Source organism: Mus caroli, chromosome 18, assembly GCF_900094665.2.
Source record: "Mus caroli chromosome 18, CAROLI_EIJ_v1.1, whole genome shotgun sequence".
NCBI classification, from domain to species: domain Eukaryota; kingdom Metazoa; phylum Chordata; class Mammalia; order Rodentia; family Muridae; genus Mus; species Mus caroli.
In genome coordinates this window covers 58766190-58785765 of record NC_034587.1, presented here as the reverse complement: position 1 = coordinate 58785765, position 19576 = coordinate 58766190, and the positions used below count along the sequence as shown (strand labels likewise).

At 45.2% G+C, this 19576-nt stretch overlaps 1 protein-coding gene across 4 annotated transcripts in view; it reads right to left on the bottom strand.

Moving 5' to 3' along the window:
• Sh3tc2 (SH3 domain and tetratricopeptide repeats 2) overlaps nucleotides 1-19576 on the bottom strand; it is a 69344-nt gene that overhangs the window by 42264 nt on the left and 7504 nt on the right. For all 4 annotated transcript variants that reach the window (XM_021150689.2, XM_021150688.2, XM_029472142.1 and 1 more), the window contains exons 2-8: nucleotides 18653-18751; nucleotides 13122-13249; nucleotides 10006-10111; nucleotides 7605-7748; nucleotides 6359-6557; nucleotides 5357-5430; nucleotides 2894-3089 (exon numbers count right to left, since the gene is read on the bottom strand). In XM_021150689.2, the coding sequence (XP_021006348.2) occupies nucleotides 2894-3089; nucleotides 5357-5430; nucleotides 6359-6557; nucleotides 7605-7748; nucleotides 10006-10111; nucleotides 13122-13249; nucleotides 18653-18751 (946 nt within the window). The remainder of the gene's footprint in view (nucleotides 1-2893; nucleotides 3090-5356; nucleotides 5431-6358; nucleotides 6558-7604; nucleotides 7749-10005; nucleotides 10112-13121; nucleotides 13250-18652; nucleotides 18752-19576) is intronic.

The following is a 19576-nucleotide window of genomic DNA, read 5'->3' as shown; positions in this document are numbered from 1 at the left end:
TGAGCCATCTCTCCAGCCCTAGTACCTACTTCTAACACCCTATTAAAACTGAACCTCATAAATGACCCTGCATGACAAAAACATAATAATAAAAGCCAAAATCTTGACTGCTGGCACACGGCACGAGGCTTGGCTTTGCATGCTCTGTGTGCATGATCTCTCTTAAGCTCCCGATGATCCTATCAGGTACCACCAGCATTGCACACATTTTACAGATAAGAAAACTGAGGGCTAGAAAAAGAAGTCACTATGTGCAAAGTCACGGCACTGGTAAGTTTCTGAAGACATGGGATTCACTGACTACCGACGTCCGACGTGGTTTGGCCGGTCCAACCCACAAATCTGGAAACCAGTGACTTTCTATACTTCTAAAATCATTCTCCAATATCAACCACAGGACTTTCCCCAGCCAGCCCTGCCTCACTCGCCAATGCCACCAACAGTGTTTAACCATTCCAGCCTCTCCTGACCTGCTCCTTCCTTGGGGGCTCTTTTGTATTCTTCTTCTCTCCTCAGCTATAGAAACGATTCTTCCTCCATTAAGTTTCTGCTATTTTCCTTCTCTCTCCCTGTCACCAGAACCTCGATTACAGAATTCATGCACTCAATACCAGAATTCTAGTGTTTTAGATATCGAGCTTTGCATTCAAGCCCTTTAGTCCTATGGGTCCCCACTGGTCCCTCGCAACAAAATAAAAGAGTTATTTAAACAGACATCTTTCATCCAGAGGACAGCTATTCACACTGTCTACAACTATCATGGCCCAAGACCTTCTCAGAACAACTAGACGAAGCCTCTGGGGGGCAGGACACAGGTACCCATATCTGTATGTCTCTCCAATTCTTTAACTTCTCATTCATTGCTGCTCATTATGAGAGTCCCCTCTCCTTCCCAGTCCTCCTCCAGGACTCCTGCTTCCTGGCCAATGCCCTATTAATACATACCCAAAGCTGGGCAAGCACCCATCATCTCTCAGCCTCTGCAGAGATTCAGACACTCAACATCCTCTGCAAGGTAAAGGGCACACCCCACATGGCATCCCCACCTTCTGCCTCAGGGAAGGCCATAACAGGGAAGGCTACACCAGTGCTCTCTCCTGGTAACCTCTCTCCAAGAGAATGACTCACTTTCCCATGATGCAAAGCATAATTCAAAGGTTCTGTATGTGTGTGTGCATGTGTGCGTGTGTGCGTGTGCTTTCTTTCTACCTTTTCTACTTTTTTATTCTAATTAATTCTAAAATGGGAGGGGCAGGAGGGAGAAAAGGGAGGCGGAATGATGACACTGGCACATCATTTCCCACCTCCCTTTCCCCGCTCCTGCCCCTCCCATTTTCCCTGCCTAATTACCTCTCCTGAGAGTTCCCTTGACAGCTTGGTCCACTTTATAAATCCCAACTGTCTTCCACCCCTCCCAAGGCATCAAGAAATGCTCTTCTTGATCAAGGATTTGGATTTTTACACTTCTGGATTTAATAAATGCCCTGTCTCCTCTCAGGAAGAGATGGAACTCAGAGGGCGCTTCTGCCTTCAGTCTACTCTCTTTATTGGCTCTTTTTCATGAGAGGGAATTCTAGTATAAACAGTGACAGCATTAGACATTCCTTCTGTAGCCTTAAATATTCCTGTGTAGCCATAGATATTCCTTATGGAGCCATAGAGAGTCCTCAAGTAGACTTAAATATCCCTCATCTGGCCTTTGATATCTAAGATAGCCTTAGATAGTCTTCATGGAGCTTCAGCTATTCCCCACGGTGGGATATGTGGCCACAGCATCTTCATGCCTGTAGGCATGTGTTTTCTTTTTCCTTTGTACTCCTTGACCCTAGCTTTGTGCTTCCCTGTTCCCTTTGGAAACCCAAACAGACTACACAATACTGCCCACCTCTGCTCCTCCCAGGACAGGGAGTTGGATAGGCTGGTCACCTGCTGCTAACTGGTCTGCTTCTCAGAACCAGCCCTTCCCGAATCAAGGCAGAGAGAAGAAGAAGGCGCCTCTGGTTCTCCTTGCCCATGCTGACTTCACACATTCAAGTTTTAGCCTGGACACTAATGGTATGAATATCTTCAAGGGACCTACAAAGGAGAGAATGTCATTGACCAAGCCAGCGATCTACTGCTCTCTGTCTATGTTCATCCTTTGACAGGGTCATGTGATTGAACACTGTGAGTGAGGGACTCAACCCCTTACCCTTAACCTTACTGCACCTTTCTTTGGTGTAGAGCCCTTTGGTCTCGGGGCTCTGCTTCTCTCTTTGAACAGAGCAAGGCTTCAAAGAGCATCTGTTGAAATGAACTGACATGATTTTGCTTTTTTGGTCACTCGTCCTTCCTAGAACTTTCTGTGTCCACCATGGATGTCAGAATGAGTTTTTCTGGCTCTACATCCAGGGCACTCCCCCACACCCTCTGCAAAACTGCTCAGAGGCACACTGGCTGGCTTTGTGTATCAACTTGACACATGCTAGAGTCATCAGAGAGAAAGGAGCCTCAGTTGAAGAAATGCCTCCATGAGATCCAGCTGTCAGGCATTTTCTCAGTTGGGGAGACCAGTGATGGAGGGCCCACCCCATGGGGTCAGTGGTGCTATCCCTGGGCTGTTGCCTGAGTTCTATAAATAAGGAGGCTGAGCAAACCATGGGAAGCAAGCCAGTTAGCAGCAGCCTTCCATGGCCTCTGCATCAACTCCTGCATCTAGGTTCCAGCCTTGCTTGAGTTCCTGTCCTGACTTCTTCCAAAGATGGATTGTGATCCGGAAGTGTAAGCCATATGAACCCTTTACCCTCTAACTTATGTTTTGGTCATGGTGTTTCATCACAGCAATAGAAACCCTGACTAAGACAAAGGAGAAGGAAGTACTAGGGAAGGCAGCTGGGCCCCAAAGCATACTCACATCGGGGAGCAGGAATCAAGATCGATGCTCCTGGTGGGAACAAAGCCCACTTCTCCTGAGCTCACTGACTTCCCAATGAACCACTGCAGCCCAGGTATGACAAAGCCGATGACTTCAATGCTTTCACCCTGGAGGAAGCACAGTTCGTCTCTTTCCTCCTGCTCATAATCCATCAGAGCCTTGCACCGTCCTCTGCCTGTGGGAAGCAACACACAGGTCAACTGGAAAGACTTAAGGGAGGGACGCTCCCCCTCTCAATGACTGTGATACAGACTAGGGAATTCCAGCCTTAGGATTATCAACAATTTAGTCAGTTCCCACACACACCAAAATCAAACTGAAAAGAAATGGCAAGGGATAGCTGGCTTTTCATTTTGCCAAACTAGGACAGCCAAAAAAAGAACCAAAATCCAGAGGTCTTCACTACCTTTTTTTTAAAAAAAAAAGGAAAAGACACTTTGATAATTATAAGGAAGTATTCTCATGCGTGCCCAGTTTAGCATTTTGAAGCAACATGACCAACATCCTATGTATGGTCAGAACTATAAGGCTTTGGAGTCAGTTATGGGTCACACAACCTGACACCAGCCCTCCCTGCCCTCATGATGCCTCCACCTTCTCAATAAAGAAGTTGTGCAATCAAGCCAGGTGTCACAAGAGCTACATCATGGACGAGCGAGGAGGGAAGTAGCAGAGGAGCCTCTAAACTGGGTAAGCTTATAGCAAACGGGAGTGTTCCTTGTATTGTCAACTGATTCTGCCACCTTCCTCGTGATGGTTTGTATATGCTTGGCCCAGGCAGTGGCACTATTAGAAGGTGTGGTCCTGTTGGAGTAGGTGTGTCACTGTGGGTATGGGCTATAAGACCCTCATCCTAGCTGCCTAGAAGTCAGTATTCTGCTAGCAGCCTTCAGATAAAGATGTAGAATTCTCAGTTCCTCCTGCACCCTGCCTGCCTTGGTGATAATGGACTGAACCTCTGAACTTATAAGCCAGCCCCAATTAAATGTCCTTTTAAGAGTTGCTTTGGTCATAGTGTCTGTTCACAGCAGTAAAACTCTAAGATACTCCTGCATATCATCACCCTGCTTGGCACTTCTGAACCTCTGAGACCTCTGAACACTGTATGAGAATATTCACATCAGAAGATGCCTACACCTCCTTCCAGCTGTTCCAGCCACTGTGACAACTGATGCTTACAAATACTAGAGTCAAAGACAAACTGCATCATGCCTAGTACCTAATCAACTCCCAGCAGATGTTACTGTACAACCACTCCTGGAACAGAGTGCTGTGAAGAACCTAGGGGAGTCAGGGACTCTCCTTATGGCTATAGCAACTGCCCAGTGTGATGAACGGCTCACTATGTGAGTATTGTACTGTCTAGTTTACAAAGCACATTTCCATTCTCAGATCTTCCCAAGAACCAGGCAGGGTACCCAGCATAACACCTATTTCATGGATGAGAAATTGGGAGATAATAGTGAGTAATGTTCTATGAAGCTTACAGGTGGCCAAGCTAGAGCCATAGTGAGGCTCCTCTGCTACTTCACTCCTCGCTTGTCCGTCTGCTTAGCCTTTGTGACATCTGGCTTGATTACACAACTTCTTTATTGAGAAGGTGGAGGCATCATGAGGGCAGGGAGGGCTGGTGTCAGGTTGTGTCAGGACCCATAACTGACTCCAAAGCCTTATAGTTCTGACCATACATAGGATGTTGGTCATGTTGCTTCAAAATGTTAAAAATCTTGTTTATGGCCAATTTTACTGCACAGTTCTAACATTTTCACTCTGTAATTTCTTCTAGTTGTTTTTAGTGTTATTTGGTTTGGAACCAGTAAGACTGTATGGTTTTTTTTTTCTTTTTGCTAGAGATGTGTGATAGGAAATGTGCCAGAACAGGGAGTTTGCAAGGACCAAGTTTCAACGGTGTATTTTAGATGTTTTGTTATCTAGTAAATGCATATACTTGCCAACATGTGTGTGTACACAGAGATTAGCAGGCATAAATGTGTGTGTGTGTGTGTGTGTGTGTGTGTGTGTGTGTGCATTATTCATTCATCTGTTTATCCAGTGTTTACTGGGCGTTCACTATGTACTAGACATTCATAGTTCCCCTAAACCACATAACTCTATGGAAAATCAGAAAATGTTTGGGTAATAAGTGAGAAACGGGTCACATTTGGCTCAAACGCGTTTCATTTGGCCCATGCAAGACCTTTTTTTCTACCCATCTATCTTTAAATCTCTCTCACCCCCGCCATTCCCAGCCCTCCCCACGCGAGTGTGTTCTGCCTGCTCGGGCAGGCAGGCATCTGTCTCCTCAGCCCTGGCTCATGACCTTCAGTTGACAGGCAAAGACCCCAAGTGTGCAGACAATAACTGGCCTCCCGCATCCTGCCGGTGAGATTGGGAGGCAGATAAGCATCATCTCTTCCTGGCAATGTTGTTTTCAGCTCATACCGATCTGGCCGGAGCCTGTCCAGTCTCTCTTCCTGGGAAGGCCACAGATTCCTGGGTGATTCTTTAGGAACCATCTGCCAGTGGAAACATGGCGTTTCAAAACGTTAGAACCGTGAGCAGAACAGTCCCACAGAAAAATGATGATGGTGGTGGTAGTACTATTATTGTGCATCTTATTTTTAATGACCATCAACTGAGAACTTACTTTAAACTGTGGAAAATGAACGCTCAGCAGACTGGGGTGTTTCCTAGCTCTGCAATTATTTCTGCCAGCTAAATAACTTACACACAGCCCTTGGTATCCTCAGGGTCGATTCTGCTAGGACCAAGCAGAATTCATAAAGCATGAGATAATGTTGTCACTCCGTAAGGCTCAAGTTTACAGTATCCTCCAGCAGAAATCGCAAACTCTAGTGTGAAGAACATGCTCGGGGAGCAGGGTGGGGGTTAACTGAAAGTAGGGATTTCTGAGCCCAGCACCAAGAGAGTCAGAGGAGGGTCGGGAGGCTGAATCTATCCTAACACCCTCAGGTGATACTGACACAAGAGCCCCAGTCTGGACTGGAGAGATGGCTCAGTGGTTAAGAGCACTGACTGCTCTTCCAGAAGTCCTGAGTTCAATTCCCAACAACCACATGGTGGCTCACAACCATCTGTAATGAGATCTGATGCCCTCTTCTGAAGTGTCTGAAGACAGCTACAGTGTACTCATATAAATAAAATAAATAAATAAATAAATAAATGCAGTCCATGCATTGTAAAGCACTACAAAAATGTCATATATTTCTTACTATTACTATGTTCATCTGAAATTTAGAGGATTTCCCATGTTCATCAAATAATACAGATTTTGGCTTTAAAAGAGGGAGAGAAAAAAAGCCACCCCAAATTTGTCTGCTCTTCCAAACACCTGAATACCATCTCTCAAAGGACATCAATTCTATTCTGCACAAACTTCAGTTTGCCCTGGGACCACCCCCCAGGGAGTGGGCAGGTACTCACTGGTGGAAAGGGACAGGCAGGGGCTCCAGAGCTGACATGGGCACCAGGCCCCTCTGGCCCGTCACTAAGGACATGGCTTCCCACTCCGACTCGCCCCCAGAGAGCACGGAGATCAGCTCATTCTTGCACAGTGTCAAATATTCTCCTTCCTTGTCAGCTGGCTGAGCCACGGAGCACAGGGCTCTACAGAAGAAGTGACCTGCAGAGAATGAGAAGAGCCCTTCCAGGGAGTGGCCGGAAACGAGAGAGCATCTCCTACAAGGTGACACTGAGATGCAAAGCCCAGGCAATTTTCTTCCTCTGAGGAAAGTCCACTATCCAGGAGGAGGCAAAAGGTCCTTGTGCTGTGATCTCTGGGAGTAGAAAAGTCACTGGCAGGGCGTTCCCTTAAAATAGATATTCACCATTCTGAGTAATTAGCGAGAATAAAGCTTAATTGAACTTTACCTCAAAAACGAGGTGAAACAAAGACCCAGAGAAATGCACAAGCCTTCACTGAACTCTTGCTGGCCTTGCAGCCCTGTGCTTCGTTCAGAGCCTCAAGACTTTGAAAAGGATAGTCTGTCTAGACTCATGCAATGGCTCTGCAAGCTTTGCAATGACACAATGTGATTTGTGTCCTTTCTACGAGTTGTGCAATGGAGTCAGAAAGGGAATCACTTTTGTAACACTATCCTGGGACCCTTCAATATATATCAAGTGATCAGATTTGACCACCTGCCAGCCTGACGCAGTCACCCCTCTGGAAAGGTCCACAGGGTGCTTCAGCCCACTCCTCAACATCCTGCTATTGAATTTCGTGAAATAGCTCAGGTTTTCCGGGATTTATAGATGCATTTTACAATCAAATTGCATCATGTGTTCGTAGAGCTGTTTCTCAATCCTGGAGACCATTAGCATCATATGGGAAATTTTATTCTTAAAATGCCAGTGCCAGGCTCCCCACCTCCAGGAACTCTACCATCCTAGATAAAGCCTGGCAGGATGAGCCTCTTGAGCCCCCCCAAACAGCCTGAGCATGAATCCCTGCAGACCAACTACTGCAGCTGTTGTGTGAGATTGGGACTGAGCTGAGAAGGACGTTTGAAGTTTTGTTATAACAGAGGTTTACTCATGTATGTCTTCATCTTTCAGAGATTTTATTTTATTGTATTTTATTGCTTCTTTTGGTATCTTAATTATCTGAGGGACTCTGGTAACAAATATCTAGACAAGACTCCCATCCCAAATCCCATGCCAGACTCACCTTCCTGCAGCAGGAGGCCCAGGTATATGTTTTCCAAGTGATTATCATCCACAGACACTTGGATCTCTGTGTCGTCCACCAGCCTGCTGTTGAGCCAGTACGTGTGGTCAAAGAAGAGATGTTCCAGACATGTGGACACATAGCCTAGAGGTCAGTCCAACAAAGCTGAGCTAGATGAGTTCCACCCTTAGCCAGCACAAAAGAGAAAGCAGCTGCCCCTGCCCTCGCCCCACTCCCCCTTCATACCCAGACCTGCCATTTAGGTAGAGCAGAGTGCTAACTAGATACTTTCTAGAATGAACTGATTCTTCTCAACCTCTATTAGGAAATACAGGGCTGGAGAGATGGCTCAGCGGGTAAGAGCACTGACTGCTCTTCCGAAGGTCCTGAGTTCAAATCCCAGCAACCACATGGTGGCTCACAACCATCCGTAATGAGTTCTGACGCCCTCTTCTGGTGTGCCTGAAGACAGCTACGGTGTACTTATTGATAATAATAAATAAATCTTTGGGCTGGAGCGAACAAGCAGAGGTCCTAACTTTAATTCCCAGCAACCACATGAAGGCTCACAACCATCTGTACATCTACAGTGTACTTATATACATAAAATAAATTAAAAAATCTTTTAAAAAAAGAAATACAAGTTGAGTCTAAGTTATGTGTACCATTTTAAGCACTTTGAGGTCTTTATACATGCATATTTACTTTTCAATTTTTTTACATTTATTCATTGTGTGTGTGTGTGTTAGTGTGTGTGAGTGTGTGTGTGTGTGTGTTGTACATGTGTGGGCATACACACACACTTGTTTGTGTGTTACAGTGCATGAGTGGATACAGGGGTCAGTTTTCTCCTTCCACCCTGTTGGTTTCTAGGCTGGAACTCAGGTCATCAGGCTTGGTAGGCAGGACCTTCACCGCTCAGCCACTTCATTGGCCCTCAGCCATTTCTTTTCTAATACAGCAATGGTGGCCCTCCAGTTTACTGTGTTGACTCTGAGGGCTCCTGGCCTCCCCTTCAAGTTCATACTTCTAGACCCTGATGATGTGGGGGCTGAGAAGGCTGTCCCTAGCCCATGGAGTTAGAAATCCCTTTCTCCCATCTGCTCTGACTCTGACCTCTCCCACAGCCTAGGAAGCAGCTCTGCCTTGTGATAAGCAAAACTGGCTGGAGCTGTAGCACCATGGTTAGAATGCTTGTCTCGCAAGAGCTAAGCTCTCTGTTTGACTCTCAGAATTGAAAAGAAGAGAGAGAGAAAGAGGGGAGAGAGAGAAAACTTAAAACTATGTCGATTGTAAAAGAAAAAAATCACTATTATATATCAATATTCTTCTAAACATTAGTCACTCATACTAGAATTCTACTTCTTCTTTTGAGTCTTTTCCACCATTTCCAAAATGCAACAGGCTGCCGTCCTCCACCCTCAGTCTCTACTACAAAGGCCATCTTAAATTCAGAAGCTCACACCTGGGAGTCTTATAAAAACGCAGAGGCTAATTAGTGGGCCAGAGTTAGAGCCGGGGGTTTCTGGGTCTCTAACACCAGGTGCACTCCATGGAGCAAACTAACTGGGCCACAGAGCAAAAATGCAATACTGCCCATCTGTAATGGTCACGGGAAATATGGCATAAAAAGAGCAGAAAAATCACCTTGGCTGTACGTTTCCCCCTCCAGCCAAGGGTCACTTTGACCCTCAGCCCAGCTCAGCAGTGTTTTCTAGGTATAGCTGCAGGGAACCCAGTGTTTTCTATAAATTAGGTGACTTGGCTTTGAAGCCATCAGTTCTTGCCAGGAGAATTTTTTTTTTTTTTTTTTTTTTTTTTTTTTTTGGGGGGGGGGGTGTCTTGGAATAGAGGATGTAACAGCGGCCACTACAGTAGCAATGTCGCTGTGCCCTGACATCTGTGACCTTCCAGAAACCTCTGAAGTCTTGTGCCACTTTCCCAGCTAGATCTTTCAGCTCTTTCTTGACTCTTTTACAAATACATGTGACAGAGCATCCCTGAACCTCAGCATTCCGAGCAGCTTCTCCATCTTCCTTAGGAATTGTTGTCTCTCTCCTGATTGAACTCCACATCTATCTCCCTGCTCTCAACTCTGTAGCTCACTGAGCCAATTGTGTGACTAAAGGAAAGGTCTCCCTGGACATAAGAGATGACATTCTATTTCCATACGGGAAAAGACACACCCATTCATAAAATGTCTTCAGATGACATCTTAGAGCAATAGCTAATATTTATTTTAAAAAGGAGCTTTAGAGAGTTTAGGACATTTCAAAAGCTGGCCATCCATTTCAGGGTTTTATCTCTTTTAACTATCAGAGACAAACCAGTTCCCCAGTATCAGGCTCAATGAGCCGGCTGGATGGAGACAGATGCTCTCCTCCCCCGTCCCAGGGCATACCTAAGTTCAGGTACGTGGAAAACTTCCAGATTTCCTCCAGGGTCTTGAAGGTGATGAGGAACTGGTCCTTCTGGGACTGGACACTCACCAACCTTGCAGAGAGATCCTGTACAAGGGCAGCAAGTCAGCCTGGGGTAGCGGGGTCTTCTGGGAGGGGCTCGTGTAAGTATGCAGTATTACTTACTCCACAGCAGACAAGTTGTTGCTAGGCAGCATGTCGTAATGTAAACCATCTCTTGGGTCCGTGAGCAGCCTATATTATGGTTAATGCTTACAAATGCCATCCATCCACATTTGGATTATTTCACAATTTTAATGCACTGGGATAACTAGCACAATAGATAAATAAATCTTTATGCACACTCTGGCTTGCTTGGCTATAAGTGATTCTAAAAAAGCACAATTTTGGTGGAGAAGGTTTGCATTTTCTATTCTAAAATGCAGCCCCTCCACAGCCTCCAAGGAAGTTCACCAACTTATGTTCCTAAGTAGAACAAGAAGAGGCCTGTGAGCCTCTTGCTCTCTAATACGGGAGCAAAGGCTTGACTCCAGCGGCACTTGCATCCCCTCAATCTTTCTCGGCTGGTTGAACATCCTGCCCCAGAGCCCACCATTGAGAGCAACTGCTAGACTCCAGTCCATAGGGAATCTAAGGGGAAGAAGATCTGAAAGAAGAGCCCTGAGCTCAGCAAAGTCAGAATCTATGTTGCCTTAACACCAGAGACTCAGAAGCACCAGATCCTAAGCCCTATAGATCCTGTGAGCAAGGAGGGCTGCTTGGGGGAACAAAATAGTTTATAGATGATTTATTAGATATCAGGCCATTGCAAGGCAAATCTTTGTAAGCAACACCTCATGCAGCCCCTACAGTAATCCCCTGGAAAGAGTTTGTACAGTAATCCCCTGGAAAGAGTTTGATCATGGTATTTAATCCATTGTAAAGGCAAGCTTTTGTAACATCTAACCACTTCTTTGAAAGACAAAGTATGGCACCCTGCCTAATGGACAATGTGTGCTTTTTCTAGAGCATGCACTAAATAAGGACAGACGTTATGATTAGTAGTACCAGGGTGCTAATAGCACTGCCCCAATTTTATAGACAAAGAGATAAGGACACAGAGAGGTGGGGTAACTGGCCCAGGGTCACCTACACCTATAGTGAGTAAGCTGTAGAGTCTTGACTGGATAGAGTCAACTCCTGGCCTCAGCCTCCACATTACATAGCTCAAGACATGACAAGATATGACCTAACAGACAGCTCTCGCTATCAAATCCTGCCTCCTGCTCCCATCCACAGAAAAGGTGACTTTAATTAAAGAGAAATTCATCAAAGTCACCAACAGCTGTTGTCTTGAATTCCTAAATTCCAGGTATTACAATAGAATAAGATCAAATTTAGAAGTCCAAGGATGGAGAAATGGCTCAATAGGTAAAACCGTTTGTTGCTTAAGCATGAAGATGTGAATTTAGATTCCCGGTACCCACATTAAAAAAAAAAAGCCAGGTGTAACCCCTGTACCTGTAACCCCAGTACTGAGGGGTGGGGCAGAGACTGGAGGGTTGCTAGGGCTTGCTGGCCATCAGCCCAGCTTCAGAGTAAAAACTCTGTCTCAAGGGAGTAAGATGAAAGAGCGGGACACCTGATGTCCCCTTCCAGCTTGCACAGGTACATGTGTGCTGGAGAGTACACACACATGCACACACATACACACGACACACACATGCACACGCACATGTGCACGCACACACATATGCCACATGAACACACAGGAACACACAGATTTTTAAAAACAAAACAAACTTTTAGCTGTTAATTACAGAGCAGGTGCCACTACCCTTGTACAAAGCCAAGCTCTCTACGGGTAGCATTGCTTTCTCTTAAAAACAGCCAGTCGCGACCGGGCGTGGTGGCGCACACCTTTAATCCCAGCACTTGGGAGGCAGAGGCAGGCGGATTTCTGAGTTCGAGGCCAGCCTGGTCTACAAAGTGAGGTCCAGGACAGCCAGGGCTATACAGAGAAACCCTGTCTCGAAAAACCAAAAGAAAAACAAAAACAAAAACAAAAAACAGCCAGTCGCTCTGCTACGTGACAGCCACAGCACTTTTCTTCATTCAACGTGTACCAGATTGAGAAGAATAGGAAGATAATAAGACATATTATGTAAAGCAATGCTTACATTCTCCACTACCACCAGCAACAAATTCTCTCCATTTCTGACTCTCATTCTTTGGTAATACAAAATATAGTTCGACTGTTAAACATATTATCTATGTGCTATGAGAAACGTTTAATTTATTGCATTATTCCTCCCATCCCAATATTTATAGTTATGGTTTTTTGTTAGCAATATTGTTACTTTAAAAACATGTGCAGTGGGCTGGAGACACGGCTCATCGGCTCATCGGTTAAGAGGACTGACTGCTCTTTCAGAAGACCTGGGTTCAATTCCCAGCACCCACATGGCAGCTCACACCTTCTGTAACTCCAAGATCGACTCTCTCTCACACTGACATACATCCAGGCAAAACACCAAGGCACATAAAATAAAAAGAGATGTTTTTAAAATGTGTTCAATATTTATCAAGACCCGAGGAAAGGGGGGAGTGGACAGTTGTTCGTGGGTACAGATGAAATTTGGAGTAAATAGAGTGGATGGGATGTTCCGGAGACAAACATCGCGAGTGAACTGTGCTTTTTGAAATCACAGTAGGAAGTATATGAGTATTTCCCAGTAACAAAACAATTCAAACTGGGCACATTAAGGGGGAAAAGGATACTTCTGAGGCCATCGCTGTGAACAATCCCATTCTGCATAGTTCAAGTAACTTGTCCAAAAGCAGGGGGATGCGGGGTGGAGAGAGGGGGACGGACAGGGCAGAGGGAGGGGAGACTGGATGGGGATGGACGAAGAGAGGTGGGGGAGGGACCGGGGGGCAAGGAAGGGGGTGGGGCGACAAGACACAAGTTTTCTCCAGCATAGTTCACTCATTCCTGTTAGGCAGAACATATGAACTTAACCCACTCCCACCCTCTGTCAGCCACTTGTTTTCTTGGGGACTTACTTTGTTCCAGGCACAGTTCTTGCTTCCCCAAGAGCCAGCCATCCCAGCTCACCTTAAATAGCGCGTGGACTTCCTGGGCTTCATTCTCCAGGGCCCAGAGCCGTCTCCGTGCAGCTTCCTGTAAGGCTGCGTTGACACACCTCCTGGAGCGACTCTTCACACAGAATGAGAGCACCAGGTCTGAAAGAGAACAGAGATGCAAGGCTGGACGCACAGTAGGGGCGGAGGGGTCAGGGGATGTTTCCCCTACAAGCCCTGAATTGGTGTCCTCCACGGACAATAGATCAGAGTAGGTTAAAGGAGCATCCAAGCTCCCTTTCAAGTGCGCCCCCTAGGGGTAGGGAAAGACACTGAAGGCCAGCAGGGCTCAGGAGAGGTGCACAGTGGTTACTTCTATGTGTGTGCGAACATAGAACCAGCCAGGGCAGACATTGATTCCAGCGGATAATGTGCAAACATTCGGAACGAAAAACACTTTATCCAAACTGAAGGGAATGTGTTTACACAACAAGTTTATAATAGGTAATAAACATTTTCTTATGAGTTGTACAGTGGTTTGAAGAGAAATGATCTCCATAGATTAATGTGTTTGAATGCTTGGCCCATAGTGAGTGGCACTATTACAGGAAGTGTAAGTCACCATGGAGTGACACTATTGGAGGACGTGTGTCACCATGGGAGCGGGCTTTGAGGTCTCGTATGCTCAAGCCCAGTATGGCACACAGTCACTTCTGCTGCCTGCAGATCAAGATGTCAGCTCTTTCTCCAGCACCATGTCTGCCAGCATGTTACCACGATGAGAATGGACTAAAGTTCTGAATTGTAAGCCAGCTCCAATTAAGTATTTTCCTTTGTTAGAGTTGCTTTGATCATGGTGTCTCTTCCCAGCAAGAGAAACTCTCACTCAGACAAGCTGTTTACACACATATTCCCGGCAACTTTCTCCGGCTCCATTACTAACGTTTCTCATGACAACCAAGGACGAAGTTAATGGCCCATCTTTAACTTCTTCAGAGTGCATGTTCTTTAAACAAACACTTCTTGAAGCCTCCTGGGAGTCTGTTTAGATGTGTGGGTATGACAACGAGTATAGATATCCCCTGTTCCCATGACTGATGCTAGGCAGGCATGAAATCAGCCTGCCTGGTATTCCTTTCCACGGAGAAAAGGACTGTGGATACAAGAACCTGTCAGAGGATCAAGAAACAGTGATATCCAGTTGCATGTGTGTTTGGAGCTGTCAGAAGAGGCCACACTGAATACTCCTTTGATGCAATAATTGTCCTTTCAGAAATACCTTCTTCAGATGTTAAGTACCCTTTTTGTTAATAATAATCCAACACAAGAAACAGAAGCATTGGAATGCATTCACAGAAACCTCTCTTTTCATCTGAACTTGTCTGAAACCAGATTTATAGAAATAGCCCCTATCCTGCACGTGCTGTCCACAGGATAGCTGGGACTCCACTCCACAAAAGGTCCATTTTTAACCTAAAGGCGCTGAAAGTGCTGTCTGTGGCTGCAGATCAAGTTTAAGGGATCTGCATCCAGCTAAAAGGCTTCTTCTTCCATTCAGATGCTCTCTGGCCTGTGTTCCCTCCAGCCCGCCCAGCCCCTTCCCATTTGGCAATTCTTCCCAGACTCCCTCTGGCAGCCCTACCTCTAGGATGAGTGATAACACAAACAAGAAGCCAAGAGAGGAGCCTCAGCACCTCAGGTTCAGGGCTTAGCTCTGCCCCTCAATGACTGCGCTACCCTGAGCAGTTAACAACCACCTCTGTGTGCTTGGTAGTCCTGCTAGAAAAACGGCTTTGGCCTGGGCTCGTAGGGCCTCACAGAGACTGAACCAACAATCAGGGAGCCTGTGTGGGATGGACCTAGGCTCTCTGTGTATATGTCATGGTTATGTAGCTTGGTCTTCTTGTGGGTCTCCTAACAGTGGGAGCACGGGCTGTCTCTGACTCTTGGTTTTGGGACCCTTTTCCTCCCACTAAGTTCCCTTGTCCAGCCTTGATTTGATGGGAGGTGCCTAATCTTATTGCAACTTGGTAAGTCATATTTGGTTGATATCCCTGGGAGGCCTGCCTTTTCTGAAGGGAAACAGAGGAGGAGGGGTGGATCTGGGTGTGGGGGAGGGGGTCCTGGAAGATGAAATGGAGGGGAAACTGCCATCAGGATGCACTATATGAAAGAGGAATTATTTTAAAAGGGAGAGAAAATGGTTTTGATAAAACCTGTTAAGTGGCTTGGTTTCTTTTAAATGATATAAATATATTTTTTCTTAGTTCCTGGCCCATATTAAATGTTCAATACATGCGAAGCTTCCCACCCATTTCCCTGCCCCCAGGAGCCCCCAAATTATGGCTCACCAATGTCCTCATCTGTTAACACTAATTAACCTTGATACTCTGACTTCTGTTCTGCCAAACTCCATCTTTCTCCTGCCTCCCAAAACCTGATGCAAACTCCCTCTTAGGATCTCTTACAAAATCATTGCTGCCCACTGGCTGTACCCTCAGTGTGACTTCCTTTATGGTATATGAACTCGTGTATACAAAATGGAAAAAAACCCTAAGATCTTTGAGATCTTAGTATTGAGAGCACAACCTCTGTGCAGGTGGGACCCTGTAGTACCGAAAATCACCACATGGGGCAGTAAGTCCATTTCACTCCCGTGAAGACGGAAGCACATTATATCCTATTTTAATCTTTCTGGAAGCTAGTCGGTAATCAGAATAATGCACTGATTCTGTGTGAGGTCGTCTGGCATAAAGCAAGGTTGGCAGCTAGCACCAAGTCTCCCACTTCCACACTGTGACCTTTCTGCAAGTTCAGCCTGCAGATTGGGTTTCACCTTGTGATACCCCATGTTCATCAGCTTTCAAACACTAATAAGGCAAAATGCTGACGTCGCTGCCATTCTAGAATGGCAGGTGGCAATTCAAGCTTACAGATGTCAAGCAGGTGACCCAAGAAAATAATGAGATTTTTCTCATTATTGCTAAGATGGCTTGTTATGCCCGATGACCCTTTTCGATCCCTGAGAGACACGTAGTGGAAGAGAACCAATTCCCACATTCTGCTGTGCATGTCCACACACATACAAATATACACAGATGCACAAGTAAATGTAATAAATTTCTAAAAAATAAAAATGGCATTTTGTCATAATTTTTGATAAGGAATAGAAAGAACCTGGTTTGGTAATTATATCTATTAACACTGTTTGTATCCTTAAAAATACCCAAAATGGAACTCATTCGCAAACTTTATGTCACAAGACAAGGTACATTTTTGGAAGGGTGTGGATCATGATAGCTACCAACAGGACAAGCTTGGTGACTATTCTTGGTTGTCAACTTGACTTTATCTGTATGAGCTAAAACTCAAGTGGCTGGATACACCTGTGAGGAATTTTCCTTGACTAAATCCTCTGAAGTGGGAAGACCCACCTTGAATCTAGATCTTTTGAGGTAAGGAAATCCACCTTAAATCCAGACCATACCTTCTGGTGGCAGCCTATACAAAGGACTTGGGAGAAGGAAGCTTTAGCTTTCTGTCTGCTTGCCCTCATTCTCACCAGCAAGGCCATTCCTTCACTGGCATTAAAGTCTACTTCTTTAGGATCCCAGCATCTACTGAAGACAGGTTAAGACATCCAGCCTCATGGACTGAACAACTGTTAGACTGTCAGACTTTATGGTGGTAGACAGCCATTGTTGGCCTAACTGGACCACAGCCCCTTTGTATACAAACCCCTTTATATAGTCTATCAATTCTGTTCCACTAGAGAACCCTGCTAAGAAAACAAGCGTTACGTTAAGCTTCTTCCTCATCACACATTAAGCATAGGACAGTCAAGTCACCTTCCCTTCTGAGACTCTGCCTTCTATCTGATAGGTAGCGATTTAGATGCCACCATACAGAAGAGACTGTGTAAGAAGAGGATCATGTCAGGCCTCCTGACACAGGATCTGCTCTCAAAATGGGCTCTCGCTAAGCCCAGTGAGGTGGTGCATACCTTCAATCCCAGCCCTAGGGAAGCAGAGACGGACAGATCTCTGTGAGTTTAAGGCCAGCCTAATCTAATCTAAGTAGCAAGTTCCAGAACTATCAGAGTCAAAAAGAAAAGAAAAATGGCCCTATGGTGGTTTGAATATGCTTGGCCCACAGGAAGTGGCACTATTAGGAGGTGTGGCCTTGTTGGAGTGGGTGTGGCCTTGTTGGAGGCAGTGCGTTACTGTGGGGGTGGGCTTTGAGGTCCTATGCGCAAGGTCTGCCCAGTATGGAAGAGACCCTTCTGTTGGTCACCTGCTGAAGCCAGTTTCCTGCTGCTGTCTTTGTATCAAGATGTAGAACTCTTGGCTCTTCTAGCACCAAGTTTACCTGCATGCTGCTATGCCATGATGATAATGGACTGAACCTCTGAACCTGTAGGCCAGCCCTAATTAAGTATTGTCCTTTTGAAGAGTTGCCTTGGTCATGGTATCCCTCCACAGTATGGAAACCCTAACTAAGACAGGTTCAAGATATCTGTTCACAGCAGTAAAACTGTAAGACAGGTCCCTACTACCATATTGCAGAAGCTATACTCCTGCCTATCCTCTGGTTTCTGCTGTAAAGTTTGTCTCAGTTACAGCATTTTCTGTAAAGTGAGAATTCTCTCTTTGCGAGTTTCACTGAAGTCTCAGAAAAGAGGACCTTCGGGGCTGGAGAGATGGCTCAGTGGTTAAGAGCACTGACTGCTCTTCCAAAGGTCCTGAGTTCAAATCCCAGAAACCACATGGTGGCTCACAACCATCCGTAACGAGATCTGATGCCCTCTTCTGGTGCATCTGAAGATAGCTACAGTGTACTTACATTAAATAAATAAATAAATAAATAAATAAATAAATAAATAAATAAATAGAGGACCTTCTGAGATATTCATTACTTGGATATTTTTCAGAATATTGATTTCCAAATCTTTTTAAATATTTTGCTTCTAAAATATTCACTCAGATTGCCTTCTATCCAGCCAATCTCATTCTATATACTCAGGTCTTGATCTCATTCTATCCAGGCAAGTCTTCATTTTATTATTCATTTATTTAAGAAATATCTACTCAGAACCTAGAATATATAAGAGACCATGATAAGCATTATCTAGAATATAAACAGGTCCCCCGCATATTCATTTCTCAATCTGTGTCTTTGTTATATATTTTCTGGACACCAACTGCATACAAACTCTTTAAGGTACCATGTTGAATGTGCACTTCATTTTAAATTTAACCCTGCCCCCTATCACCTGAAAAATCTAATCAATGATATGTTTCTCTAATCCAAAAATTATATATGGAGTTCCTGACCTGTGCCAAATTCTAAAGAGCTTTGAGTAAGAGCCTGGAAGATTTGTTAATGTGCTAATATGACACACACACACATACACATGCACACACATACAAATATGCACTTGGAGGTAACAAGAGACAAGGGCAAGTGGGGACAATCTGAAGATGGACAGATGAGGAAGCCCCCGAACTACTTACTCTGCATAGAAGTTTTTTTTTTTAATTGCACTTATCTTTGAGATTTAGATACCTTGGGTCATATTCTGTGGCAGGAAACATTTTCTCTTGTTTTCAAGTGAGGACGTGTCCTCAGTCAATCCAGGTGGATCCTTGGAAGAACCTTCTTTACCTGAAGAAAATAAACCAAAAGCTTGTCCGTTAACAGTGTACACGAGTCGGAAGTACAGATTGCAAGTTCCTACCAAGGGTTAGTGGTTTTCCCAGGACTAAGGGCCTTAAAGAATTACTATCACCATCGCCTTATAGCTACTTTGTAGCCAGCTGTTATCAAAGAACAGCCACGTATGCTATCTCAACCCTGCAGCAGCCTGGGTGTACCCGTTTCATTAAATATTCCCACCCAGAGGTCAAACTAAGTTCCAGGGCTTAGCGCACTGAAGATGCTCCAGGCATGTGGGGTCCATACAGATCATATGGCTCTAACTGCAGCAAGGTCTGAGAGGACTGGACTGGAGTGAGCAAGAATGATATTATTAAAGAGGTGGCTGAAGAACGGTTGTAATGTCCCATCTGCCCACAAAATCGGGACCTGTCTAAGAGTCTCTGTCCTCCCAGCTTTTAAAACCATTACTGTTTCTGTAGCTATAGAAGTAAAGGGCTGTAGCTATTAAAGAGTGCTTGCCTAACACTAACAGGCTCTGGGCTCCATCACAAGCACCACTGCCACCACCACCAAAATGACAGAAGACTCTGGGCTGATGCGAAGGCTCCGCAGGTAAAGGCCATGGAGCCTGATTCCACCAAACCTCCTGATTTCAATCCCCAGGACAGATGTGATGCCTGTAAGTTGTCCTCTGGCCTCTACACACACACACACACACACACACACACACACGCACACACATTCACACACACACACACACATTCACACACACATTCACACACACACACATTCACACACACACACATTCACACACACACATTCACACACACA